Genomic DNA, 14,051 nt, shown 5'->3' on the forward strand with positions numbered 1-14,051 from the left:
TTAAAATGGTTAGTCAGATAGAACAGTTGAAGACACATTACCCTGGTATCGCTGATCATGATACTAGCAACACAGTTGATACAACTCTTTCGACGGAGGCTTCAACCCCTTGAGTTCTTAATCCATTGGTAGTTCGGAGTAAGGGAAGACTACTGTCTAAGAGAAAAGTGCACTCTGCCGAAAAGAGTATTAAGAAATCCAGTATGAAAAGGCGATTGCACAGCAACGAAGCTGAGGTTCATTTTTATTAATGTTGTATACTAAATTTACGATTCACTTGGTTTGAATGTTTTGTTGTTTTTTATTTACTTTATTTTTAAATTATACTAGGATCAACAAAGCCAAGTTTTGGCACATGCGCCGGAACTTTTTTTAACTCCTTCAACTGCTCATCACTCACAGGTAATGTAAAACTAAAATATTTTGGTAATGGGTTTCATGAATTGCGTTGCAATGGCTCACATTTTTTTTTTATGCCCCTATAGGACAACACTACGGAGGCTTTCCATCAAGACTTCAGTGCTTATTGATTGCAGAGGCTTTCGATCAGGATTTCAGTGCTTTTTTATTGCGGACGCTTTCCATTGGGACTTCAATATTTTATATTCTAATCTTAGGATTTTATTTTGTAATATTGAGATTTTATTGAACCTGTTTTTGTATTGACGTGTTTAGATCATAATCGTAATCATAATCGTAATCATGAGTATAATTGGATTTAGATTACCTAGTACTACACAACCACACAAGATTACAAGATTACATGAAATTACATTAACTTCAAAGATTATATATTATCTTAGAATTTTTCAAAAAACATGTCTAAACAAAGGATCCATGACATTGAAATTACTAAAACTATAATGACTCTCTCAGCATTTCTCTTGCGCCTCTCAATCTCTATTTCTAGTCGATGTCGAGTTGTTTGGACATCCTTTGCTAGTTGTATCTTTTGAATTTCGGTCTTTAAACGGTTGATTCTATTCTCGCCATATGGTGGTATTTTCGGGTCATACCAATAAAAATATCTGCAAGAATGTCCAGCCTGCAAAATCAACCAACACATTAGCAAACAAGGATTACCACACTTCTTAGCAAACAAGATTGAAATAACATACCTCAAAGTTTTGGCAACTGAAAAATCGACGCCCTTCATTATCTTCCGTATGCGCAGTTCGTCTACATGCTTTAATACCACAAAAGCATATTGGGTATTCATTTTGCCAAGAGTTCTTTGAGCGTGAGATATTACTAGTGCTACTACGTGCTTCTGACATTGTAGGATTACCACACTTCTTTAACAGCTTTTGTCCTTCAAGAAGTCAATTGGATTCAATTCTACACTTGGATTTTCCTTGGATTACCATATAGGTAGGTTTGTGTATTTGAAAGGCTACATTGGTGAGGTTTAATGTCTCAGAAAAAAAATTCTGTTTGAGTTGGTCATCCACAATAATTATGCCAAACCTCTTCGAAAGTTCCCTAGATTCTTCCTAATTATGCAGCAATAAGAAAGGAGAAAGGAGAAGCCAACTTTCAAATCCATGCTGCTAATTTTGAGCATTCGATGAACTTCAGAAAGAGGGAAGATCAAATCAAAGCAACCTACCATATTTGTTTTCCATGACTACCAAAATTCAATCCATATATGCTATAAACTTAAAGCTGAGCACACAAGAAATATGATATAATCCCAAATATGCAAGACCTTGGACTTCAATAACATCAACCTATGTGTGGGACTTTATGGTGACACATGTCATAAAATCTTCCATGACTGCAATTTACAAGTTGATGTGCACTGGAAGATTCCATTTAAATAAAACTCTAGATCACTCCTCCATACTAAATAAGATTCCATTTAACATCCTTATAAGACAAAAGAGCTAGCATTAACCAAGCCCATTTCTCCATTTAATTTCTTTATAATTGGATATGGTATAGGCGCTCATTTTCTGAGTATGTTGGTTCCCTATGATAACTACTACAATTATAAGTAGATTTGTTTAAGAATTGCCAAATTCCATATCTGTACAATATATGTTTCTTGTCTCAAAATAAGTGGATTTGTGGCTCTTGTTTCCCGTCACAAGCATTTTCACAAGCATGTTAACTACAATTCCTATTTTTACAAATGTCTCCAACATTCAATTTACATTCCCTCCCTTAGTACAATAAGCAAGAATCATAACAACATAGCTCAAAAGCAAAAAAAAAAAAAAAAAAAATCTAGACAAAACAAACCAAAAATTTTTTTTACATACTTTACATTCGGCATCTAGTGCAGGGGAAAGAAACTAATGTATTGGCAGGGAAAAAAATTACCTTGGAGATTCCGTCAGAGAGATGGTCGAGATGGTGGGGCTCGAACTGGTGGGGCTGGGGACACGGCGAAATGGTGGGGCTGGGCGGGCGAAATGGTTGGTCTGGGAGGGAAAAAAAAAGTTGATGCAGAGGACGGAGATGAGCTCGGATATGAGGTCGGAGATGGAGCTGTGGTCCGGAGATTCCGTCGGAGATGAACCTGGGGTCACGGGGTCGATGGGCGATGGTCGATGGGCGCTGGGCGATGGTGTGCAGAGGAACCTAAAAGGAGAAATTTTAAAATGATGCGTTACCATTGCTAACGTCTGTTTTGTTTTAAAATGAATATATTCATTTCCACGTAAAGCGGGATGAATTAACGGTATCTAAGAGCGGGACGAGTAGCAGAGTCCTTTGTCTAGGTCTCAACTAGTCAATGATAGTAGAACAAAATGTAATGAAGTGTGTCGCTAACAGGCAAACATTGTATTACTCCCTCCCAATCATTATCACATTCGAAATTTTGCCGACCACTGTAAATATGCAGCAGATGTTGGCAAGTCTCGCACATTATTCCGTTATTCTTTTTCTTGAACATCTTTTAATTTCCCCCTACTATCCTCCTTTCCAACAAACGCATTAAAGGCTCAGTGATCACCTTTCATAATCACTATCATTTTATATAAATGGGTAATGCTATCTATATATATATGTTTAGGATGTGCAAGTTTCAAGCATTTCATTTAATAAAAAGTGAATTTATTATTAAAAAATTAATTTTTTTTATATAAATTCTAAATTATTCATTTTTTCAAAGAGAATATGTAAGATCTACATATTCTAAAATTAAAAATATCATTTATATATATAAATACATATTTTTACCATCAAACCTTACAAAATTATCTTCAATTTATTATGAAATTACAAAAATTTATAAAAGCGTTATAAGTTAATCATTTTTCATAAATTAAAAAGACTAATCTAATATATTAGATCAATTCCTGTCAAATTGTAAAATAGTTTTTTTGTAATTTTTTTCCGAATCAAGGTTGGTGTACATTCTTTTTTCTTGACCCAGCAACAGCGCTAAGCACATGGCTATACGGACTACGGAGGGATGACCTCGACTTGTACAGAAGGTCGAAATTCGCAATTGCCGATTGGTTGGACCGAAGCCAACTTAAAAGCTGGATCTCGGTGGCCTCAAGGCTCAATCCTATGTTGTTGGTGTGGAGTGGGCCAAGCAAAAATACGATTCAGAGATCCAAGATGAGCTTTTTACAGAGCTATGCCCAAATCCCAAACACAGATCCCAGTTTAGTGGTTTGTCGAGAGTCTTTGTGCTAAGCTAGGCTAGGCCCGTCTTTAGAGGTAAGGGCTCGTTTGTTTTCAGAGACGAGATGAGATGAGTTGAGATTAAAGTTAAAAAGTTTAATAAAATATTATTAGAATATATTTTTTAATATTATTGTTATTTTGGGATTTGAAAAAGTTGAATTGTTTATTTTATTTTGTGTGGAGATTTGGGAAAGTTGTAATGATGAGGTGAGATGAGATGAGATGAGATGTTTTTGGAAAACAAACAAGGCCCTTCAAAACTCATTTCATCTCATTTCATCATTATAATTTTTTTAAATTTCTACATAAAATGTAATAAATAATTCAATTTTTTCAAATCTCAAAACAATTTTTACAAATTCACACACCAAATATAATAAATAATTCAACTTTTATTCTACTATTCACAAACCATCTCAACCCATCTCAACTCATCTCTGCATTCAAACCTCTCAATTAGTTCGTTTGGATAACGAGATGAAATGAGATAAGATGATTTTAGATAAGTTTAATAAAATATTATTAGAATATTATTTTTTAATATTATTATTATTTTTAAATTTAACAAAATTAAATTATTCATTATATTTTATGTGATAATTTGAAAAAATTATAATGATATGATATGATGAAACGAGATGAAATAATTTCTATATCCAAACCAACCTACTTGCTTGAGGACCGAAGTCTGCTCCCTTCGATGTATTTTCTTTTGTTTTCCCCCTTCTTCGAGTTTGATTTCAGTCACCCGACAAGAACAATGACAACCCTTTTTTTTGTTATTTCTTTCTTTATAAATTGTTAAGCCAACAACAACATTAACATTAACAGGGAGTTGGAAATGCCCCCTTTTTCCTTTCAAAAGGAACTTTTTGAATGCGGGGGTTTCACGATTAAAGATCCGAAGACACCGTCCAAAACATATGAGAGTAAACGTAAGATAAAGGTTGGTCGGTTTGCGTATATCACGGGATGAGAGTAGTTTCTTGGTTAAAAACTTTAAGAAAAATGATAGACCCACCGCTGGTGGCTCCCGCTGGGAGTCACCGTTAGCTCTATTATGTATTTTTTTATGTATTTTTTTTATAATTATTTTTATATAGATATTTTTAATAATTTTAAATATTAAAAAATAAATAAATAATATTATAATATTATTAAAAAATATTTCCTTAATCACGAAGTAAAATAAAAAAGATTAAGGAAGTTTTTTTTAATAATTTTTTTTTACTTAATGATTAAGGAAGTGTTTTTTAATAATATTATAATTTTTTTATTTTTTTAAAATATTTAAAATTGTTAAAAACATCTATATAAAAATAATTATAAAAAAAATATATAGAAAAACACTATGTTAGAACCAACGGTGGCTTCAGCAGGGGCTCTAGCATCACTCAAAACTTAAAATGATAAAAATAAAATAAAAATAAAATCTTAACAATAAGATGGAGCGACACTCTAAAACGGTAGAATAGCACCGCTCTTCTTGATTTGTCTCGATTTGATTGACCAATGAAGTAGCAGAAGGTAACACGCACTAAAACCAATTCTTCAGTTTGTAACTGTGCATGAACCAAAAGTCTTCAAGATAAAATAATCGAAAGATCAGGCCAAGACTGGACACTATAGGAACGCGGAAACCGACACGAAATATAATCTAATCTAACATCTTAATTGACCAAGAGCTTTCTTTTACTCACCGTGACCGTCAGTACAAACGTGGTGTCCATTGATCCAATGCATGAGTGGCAAAACAAGGGACGGACATGTGCTCCCCTACCTCCGACCCAAAAGGTCGGTTGCGGCACATGCAACGGTTACAGTCTTTGACCCCATCCTGGTTTCTTTCAATTGAGCTGAATGCATTAATTAAAGGTAAATATTTAATCTATCCAATAAATTATTTTAGAATTAATTATCAATCTGATAAATTTAGGAGCCCACTTAGCAGCCACACGTGTACACACTTCGTAAACCCACCTTAGGATAGTAGTAGTTTGAGGCAGTTTGGGTAGTTGGAGCAAACGGTGGTGGTTGTGTTTTTTTTGTTTTTTAATGGGTCAAGTTTGTCTAGATTCTTCCAAATTTTTGGTACAAACATCGAGTCGATCAAGGACCTAAACAATAAATTTCTTGCCTAGGAAGTATCCACATGGCAATATTACACTTTGCCGCGTGCCACCTTATCTTAGTTTATTTATTTATTTATTATTATTATTATTTTAAATAGTAGGATATTTATGGGGTCGGTGGATGAGGTACACGTGGAAAATTAAGCTCGGCACGCCACCGCTGGAAAGTGGACAAATTCATCGAAACAAATATATATATATATAATATAGTTTTACTACATATTTACTATTTATATTATATTTATTTTTTATCATTTTTTTAAATACTTTTTTAGCATCTTTAATTATTAAAATAAATTAAAAAAATATATAATTTTATTAATAATCAATTTTTTAACCATTAAATAAAATTAAAAATTAAAAAAAATTAAATACAAAAATAATAATAAATAGATAGTAATCTTATTATTTTTTATATAATGTAACTGCATGGGTAACAATAATATTATAGTATAGAAAAATGATAGTATGTTACTTGAGTTTGTTTTTTTAATTTTGATTGTTTATATATTTTATTTTTTTATTTAATAATTAAAAAATGATTTTTAATATATTAATGTATTTTTTAAAAATATTTAAATATGTTAAAAATATATAAAAAATAAACAAAAATAAATAAAAATAAAAAAAATAGATTTTTACTAGCCGGCCAGCAATCATTGCTGGGCGGGGAGCTAGCACTGCTCTTATTGTATAAATTTCAAAACTTTGTTAAAACACTCATAACTAGCACTAGCTCTTCAGTTCTTACTTCTTAACCACCGCGGACGACTGACAGCTTTCAGTTTGCATTTTGCAAATTGGTTTACGATGCAAACTTTTGATAGCCAGACACAAGCAGCTAGGAGAACACTACGAGCTTATGGTAGAATATTATTCCTTTTTTTTTAAAAAAATAATAATATATATAATCGTGAAATGTATGAGTGTCATAGAGTTATTTTAAAAAAAATAAAATTTATTATTAAAAAATTATTTTTTTATGTGAATTTTATATTTATTTACTATTTTCAAATTAATTGTATGATATTTATACGACAGAATCTATAATTTTTCTTTTTTAAAAGCAAAAGATAAAATTATTTATTCTCTTATCGTCGAATCTTTTTATTCATGTAGCTTCCTCAGATTTTGGGACACCGTTCATTATGCTCAGAAAAAACAAAGTAAAACGGTCTTAGATAAGCTGAGGTGCAAACACGTACGTGTACAAGTGGGAAGATTCGAAAGATCATCTGTTTAAACACGTACGTGTATCACCTAGGTTGTGTTTGTGTAGGAACGTGATTTCGAATATTCTGTAAATAATAGTAAAATATTAAATAAAAATAAATAATAAATAATAATTGAATAGTCTGAAAATAATTCACTTTCCAAATTAGCCCTTGAGTTAAAAGCTATATACGATCGATCTTTATAAAGTAATATGCTTGATAAGTAACACGTCTGCTCGAATGGACATGATCTATGCATGTTACGTTCTCTAGAAGCTAGCTTTGCTAAAGCTGTATACGTGTGTGTATATATATAAATATATATATATATGAGTAATTTTACACAAATATCGTGTAATTACTTTTAAAAAAATTTGATATGTTATTAAGAAATTAATTTTATTTATGTAGATTTTATATTTTATTCAATTTTTTCAAAATGATTATGTGATGGTTATATAGTTTACGATTATAAATATTTTATATATATATATATGTGTGTGTTTTTATTTCTAAAATATGACCTCATTAAGAGTTGTACTCGTACTTATAATGAGATATATAACCAAAATTCCAAAGTGATATCGTCACGCCCATCATCACCAATATATTGCTCTTCTGAAAAATCCAATCACGAACTTAATTATCTAGACTTACAAGTTTGAGTATTTTAATTGTTCTCCATTTTTTTGGGTCAATAAGCTTGAAAACACGACCAATCTCCTTCGGCAACACCTTTACCCGACCAGTACGTAGCCCATTGGAAAATCAGAATCACAATTCACAGATATACGATACGTACAGCTAGCCGAGGGGGGGAAAAAGTGGCATTCTTTAATAGATTCGTGAAAGATTCCTCTATGAAACGTACTAACTAATTAAAGAAAAATAAGGAGAACGTACATCCGAAATTAGAAACATATAAAAAAATATTCACTTTCCCTAAAATGTTTCATTATTTAGTCGTCGTTGTCGATCACCCTGAAAATCTGTGAAAAAAAAAAGATTTATAAGATCTTTTCCAGAAAATTCCATGGTTATAACATATATAAAAAGATTGACACCTAAAATATATACTATTTCTCAAAAAAAAAAAAAAAATGAAAAACGCATGAAATGGATTTGATCGACCCACCACTATATATTCTTGAATCTTGCCAATTCAATGCATGCGTTCCCAATAAATTAAACTAAAAAAAATTGTTTTCACAAAGTATTAGACTAATTTATGGGACTTTTTACCGTTTAGGTATATTTTTCTCAAATTCCGTATTTTCTCTCAATCGGTCAAAACTATCTTTAAGGGGCTTGACGTTAGACTTGTCGATCCCCTCTTAAATCACGATAACATGCCTAATAGTATTGGCAATATTCTAGTTTGTTAAGTTCAAATTTTGACTAAGGCCTGTTTAGATTTAAAAATATTTTTATCTTTTTTTATTATTATAATTTTTTTAAATTATCACATAAAATATAATAAATAATTAAAAATTTTTAAATCTTAAAATAATATAAAATTAAAATATAAAATTATAATAATATTTTATTCAACTCATTTAAAAGCATCTCATCTCACTAACTATACAAACTATATAGCCTTAAAATTTGAGATTTTGACTAAAGTTAAAATTTGTTAATCTATATTAGACTAACATTTTAAAATTAAAATAATAATATAATATTATATATTTTAATAATTTTTTATTTTATTTTATATATTAATTAATAATTTAATTTTTATTATCTTAACAAATTATTTAACACGATAACTATCTCGCTCTCTCATGTATTGTTTTATTTCCTTCGTTGATGATATTTTATTTGTTTTGTTCTGCTGGCGAGGGTCCATGGAAGAATTGGATTTTTTTCTACTCTTTTCAAACAGTTTTCGTACTGCATTATTACTAGAAGAAAGGCAAAAGAAAGGAAGAGAAACGAAGAGAAAATGATAAATATTTTTTAATAAAATATTCTTTCGAATAGTGAATAGTAATTCTTTAAATATGATTTTAATTTTTTATTTATTATAATTTATAATTTGATTTGAAGTGATTTGATTAGTTGAAGTTAATTTTAAAAAGATCTAATTAAAATTAAAAATTGACTGAGATTTGACTATTACAATAACCGTGAGGAATCGAGAAACATAGGAGCATCGATTCATGGATAATCTAAAATAATCCTACTTTTTGGAAGAGTAGTGGCCCATAGAAATATTTCCTCAAAGTCATGATAAACCCCACTGCCCCACTTGATAGTTGATCCTTACCCCATCGAGAAAATAAATATAATAAATAATAAAAATGAGTAATTTTAAGACTTTATCGTATTATATTTCAAACGAACTTTCACGCCATCTTCCTCCAAAGTCCAAACCTTTGCTCCGCTCGCCTATAAAATCGACACTTTCCATATTCCTTTAACCATCGAAAACGCAAGCTAAAGATTTCATACAACACACCACACAGAATCGAGAAGGAGATTTACTTTGAGGATCACAGAGAATCTTCATCCCATTTCTTCCAATCATTTCCGAATTACCTTTTTTTCTTCTATTATATATACCACCATTTGGCTTTCTGCCTCTACACCACAAAACCCTTCCCCTCGTCCGTATTTTTGACGTTCTTTCTCTGTGTTAATTTACAGCCATTTTCTTCCGCGTTCATCAATGGCTCCAAGTTTGAGCAAAGCTGGTTCCGATGCCACCACTCTCGTCAATGATGTTAAACAGTCTCCAATCACGTTGGAGGGTTCAAACTTCTTGGCCAATGGCCACGTCTTACTTTCCGACGTCCCTGAGAATATCACAGCCACTCCTTCACCTTACACCTCCATTGACAAATCCATCACCTCCATTGGATGCTTTGTCGGCTTCAACGCCACGCATTCAAAAAGCCGGCACATCGTCCCCATCGGAAAACTGCGGGACATTAGGTTTATGAGTATATTCAGGTTCAAGGTCTGGTGGACCACCCACTGGGTTGGCTCCAATGGCCGAGACCTGGAGAACGAGACCCAGATGGTGGTTCTCGAAAAATCAGACTCCGGTCGTCCTTATGTTCTCCTTCTTCCTCTTATCGAGGGTACATTCCGGGCCTCGATCCAGCCCGGAAACGACGACAACGTCGATCTCTGCGTCGAGAGCGGGTCGACCAAGGCCACCGGAGCTGCATTCCGGAGCATCGTGTACATGCACGCCGGAGATAATCCTTTCACCCTGGTCAAGGAGGCCATGAAAGTCGTCAGAGCTCACCTGGGCACGTTTAAGCTTTTGGAGGAGAAAACCCCACCGGGTATCGTGGACAAATTTGGTTGGTGCACGTGGGACGCATTTTATCTTACGGTGCACCCTCATGGTGTGTTAGAAGGTGTGAGAGGGCTCGTCGAAGGTGGATGCCCACCGGGCCTCGTTCTGCTCGACGATGGGTGGCAGTCCATCGGCCACGATGCGGACCCAATCACGCAAGAGGGCATAAACCAAACCATAGCGGGAGAGCAAATGCCTTGCAGGCTCTTGAAATTCCAAGAGAACTACAAATTCAGGGATTATAGCAGTCCCAAAAACACCCCCACCGGTGCCCCCAACAAGGGCATGGGTGCCTTTATCAGGGACCTAAAGGAGGAGTTCAAGAGTGTCGACTACGTGTACGTGTGGCACGCACTATGCGGTTACTGGGGTGGGCTGAGGCCCGATGTGCCCGGAATGCCGGAATCGGTGGTGGTGAAGCCCAATCTCTCTCCTGGATTGGAGTTGACCATGGAAGATCTGGCGGTGGATAAGATAGTTGCCACCGGGGTCGGGCTGGTCCCACCGGAGTTCGTTGATCAGATGTACGAAGGGCTGCACTCACACTTGGAGGCGGTTGGCATTGATGGGGTCAAGGTCGACGTTATCCATGTAAGTTCTAACTACCTTCTTGCTGTTTCTTTTAAGTATTTTTTGTTTTGTAGGGCCAAAGTCAAACAACGTTATCAGGGGACATATTGCTTTCTTATCTTAGGGGGCGGATTCAGTTAATTAATTTGACAATTTATTAAGAAAAATTATACTCATCAATTTATTAAAAATAAAAAATTTTAAAATCTTTTTAAAAAATAAAATTAAGCATGGTTTGTATGGTGAAAATTCATTTTTTAAAGAGATTGAGATGTATGAGTTATCTTGATCTTCACCACATATTTTGTCGGCACACTGTTGGCACGATATCTTTTCATATTAATACGAGAATGATTTCTTAACTATTTTCTTCCAAAATAATTTTTGTTTTTCAAATTGCGTTGAATTTTCTTAGACAGAATCATGATATTCTCATCTAATTAGGCGTGTAATTTTGCTGAGTTTGTATGTAGTTGCTGGAGATGCTGTGCGAGAATTACGGTGGAAGAGTGGAGCTGGCAAAGGCATATTACAAGGCTCTCACCGCTTCGGTGAAGAAGCATTTCAATGGGAATGGTGTTATTGCAAGCATGGAGCACTGCAACGACTTCATGTTCCTCGGAACCGAGGCCATTTCTCTTGGCCGTGTTGGTGCGTCTCTTTCGTACCTGTACTCGTAGTTAACGATAACATTTCAAATAGGAAATTTTATAATCAAGTCCAATCTAGCAAATATATTTTTCATTTTTATCATTTTATTTAAATTCATATATTTAAATATTAAAATATAAAAATAAAAATAATAAATTACATATTGTTCAAATAAAAGTGCGTAGTGTAAGAATTCCATTTAGAATTTCAAATTAAGTACCATCTCCAAATTAATCAATCTTTTGATCACTAGACTACTCCTTTGCTAAATAAATAAATTAATAAAATACTTTTTGTGCTCATAAATTTAACCTATGGTCCACGCAACTGTCGTAGTTGATATCGTTCTAATTAATAAATTGAAAATTAGAATTTTGAATATTTATACATTCTAGAAGTATTGTTTTTTCTTTTCTTGGTCATAATTATTTCATTTTAAGATCCACGCATCTGTCCCTTTCATTTCGAGTTTTCTTAAACCCAAGTGTAATTATTCGATTAATTCACACATGTATAGAACTAGACTGGTTCAAACTTCAAACATTGTCAATCTAGAATTGGTCGAACTTTTTCTTCTTAAAATTGTTACAGCCCCTACCACCAAACCAAGTTAACGTGATAAAAAAATAAATATGGACTAGATCTCTGTATTTGATTTGAAAATCAACAGAACACAAAATATTTTGGATTAAATGAAATAGATAGAAAATGACTGATAATTTTCTGCCTGATATCAAGTATTACTTTTAGTTTGCAAGATTGCAACTAGAAGTAATGCCAATTTTTCGGCGATGTTCATGATTGCTCGATTTTCAGACATGTTCTAGACTAAGGATAACATGTTACATATATAAAACAGGGGACGATTTCTGGTGCACCGATCCATCTGGTGATCCAAATGGCACATTTTGGCTCCAAGGTTGTCACATGGTGCACTGTGCCTACAACAGCTTGTGGATGGGCAACTTCATACACCCAGATTGGGACATGTTCCAGTCTACTCACCCATGTGCTGCTTTCCATGCTGCATCTCGCGCAATTTCTGGTGGTCCTATTTATGTTAGTGACACTGTTGGCAAGCACAACTTCGATCTGCTCAAGACCCTGGTTTTACCTGATGGGTCTATTCTGCGCTGCGAGTACTATGCACTTCCTACCCGAGACTGTCTCTTTGAGGATCCTTTGCATGATGGAAAGACCATGCTCAAAATCTGGAACCTCAACAAGGTGGTTAATTATTTCTTGCTAATTCGTACATATCAATCTGCAAGCTGTTTGATGTCTGATCCGCCAATATTCTTACGTTTTTTGTTTTAACTTTTCCAACAGTATACTGGAGTTCTTGGGGCATTCAACTGCCAAGGAGGTGGATGGTGCCGTGAAACTAGGCGCAACCAATGTGCCTCCCAATGTTCCCATGTCGTGACCTCTCAAGCCAACCCAAATGACATCGAGTGGAAGAGTGGCAAGAACCCAATCTCCATTGAAGGGGTACAAGTTTTTGCCCTTTACTATTCCCAGGCCAAGAAGCTAGTCCTCTCCAAGCCATCACAGAACCTGGAGATATCCTTGGAGCCGTTCAATTTCGAGCTAATCACCGTTTCCCCGGTGGTCGTTTTGACCGGAACATCTGTTCAGTTTGCTCCTATAGGCTTGGTGAACATGCTTAACACCGGTGGTGCCATCCAATCATTGGCTTTCAATGATGAGGCTAAGTCGATCCGAATCGGAGTGAAGGGCACTGGAGAAATGAGAGTGTTTGCGTCAGAGAAGCCAATAGCTTGCAAGATTGATGGCGAGGTTGTACCGTTTGAATACGAGGACTTCATGGTTGTTATTCAAGTGCCATGGCCTGGTTCTTCAAACTCGTCTTTGATTGAGTACATCTTCTAAAGTTGGGGGTTGAATATTGTTAATGTCCTTTAGGATTTTGATGATTACAAGTTTTTTGTTTTTCCTCTTTTAAAAGTTTGATGACTTGGGGAAAGTAACCAAGTGAATTAAACGATATTAAAGTGATATATCAATATTAGTTTTGCATCTGTTGCTTGTGCTTCGAGAATTTCCTTTTCAAATGTACTGTACTGTCTTGAACCCATCAGTTTTGCCAGTCTTTTGGTGGCAAAGGATGACAAAGCCGCTCTACCCTCTGACAGATCATGTCTTGGTAAAATGAAGTTTTTCAAGAGTTGGGCTCGGAATAATCCGCGGTTTGCAATAGCCCAGTAAAGGGAATTGGATTCGGAACCATCGGCTACATCGGTTGGTCTTGGACCCAACCGGATTAGTTTAAGGAGAGGTTTGAATAAAAAAAAATATTTTAATTAATCTTATTTAATCATTATAATTTTTTAAAATTTTTACATAAAATATAATAAATAATTAAATTTTTTAAAATTATATAATAATAATAATAATAAATAACTATTTTTAGATTTTTTTTTTGGGAGAGGACAAACAAATGTCTAAATGGGCTTTCCCGAACTATTCGAAACTGCCTTGAGACTCTGCATTGCCTCATGCACCCTT

The 14,051-nt window shown here is 34.1% G+C and overlaps 1 protein-coding gene across 1 annotated transcript; it reads left to right on the plus strand.

The window, feature by feature from the left end:
- Positions 1–9,081: 9,081 nt before the first annotated feature.
- LOC109007245 (probable galactinol--sucrose galactosyltransferase 5) lies at positions 9,082–13,581 on the plus strand. Its single transcript, XM_018986843.2, has 4 exons — positions 9,082–10,892; positions 11,345–11,522; positions 12,382–12,749; positions 12,852–13,581. Exons 1-4 carry the CDS (start codon positions 9,663–9,665, stop codon positions 13,413–13,415), a joined length of 2,340 nt encoding a protein of 779 aa, XP_018842388.1. The 5' UTR covers positions 9,082–9,662; the 3' UTR covers positions 13,416–13,581.
- Positions 13,582–14,051: the final 470 nt, after the last annotated feature.

The sequence above is a fragment of the Juglans regia genome, chromosome 1 (genome assembly GCF_001411555.2).
Source record: "Juglans regia cultivar Chandler chromosome 1, Walnut 2.0, whole genome shotgun sequence".
In the NCBI taxonomy this organism is placed as follows: Eukaryota; Viridiplantae; Streptophyta; class Magnoliopsida; order Fagales; family Juglandaceae; genus Juglans; species Juglans regia.

Coding starts and splice junctions, on each gene's coding strand:
- LOC109007245 (XM_018986843.2), top strand. CDS start 9,663: ATGGCTCCAAGTTTGAGCAAAGCTGGTTCCGATGCCACCACTCTCGTC. Junction 10,893..11,344: donor TCAAGGTCGACGTTATCCAT/GTAAGTTCTAAC, acceptor GTTTGTATGTAG/TTGCTGGAGATGCTGTGCGA. Junction 11,523..12,381: donor CATTTCTCTTGGCCGTGTTG/GTGCGTCTCTTT, acceptor TATATAAAACAG/GGGACGATTTCTGGTGCACC.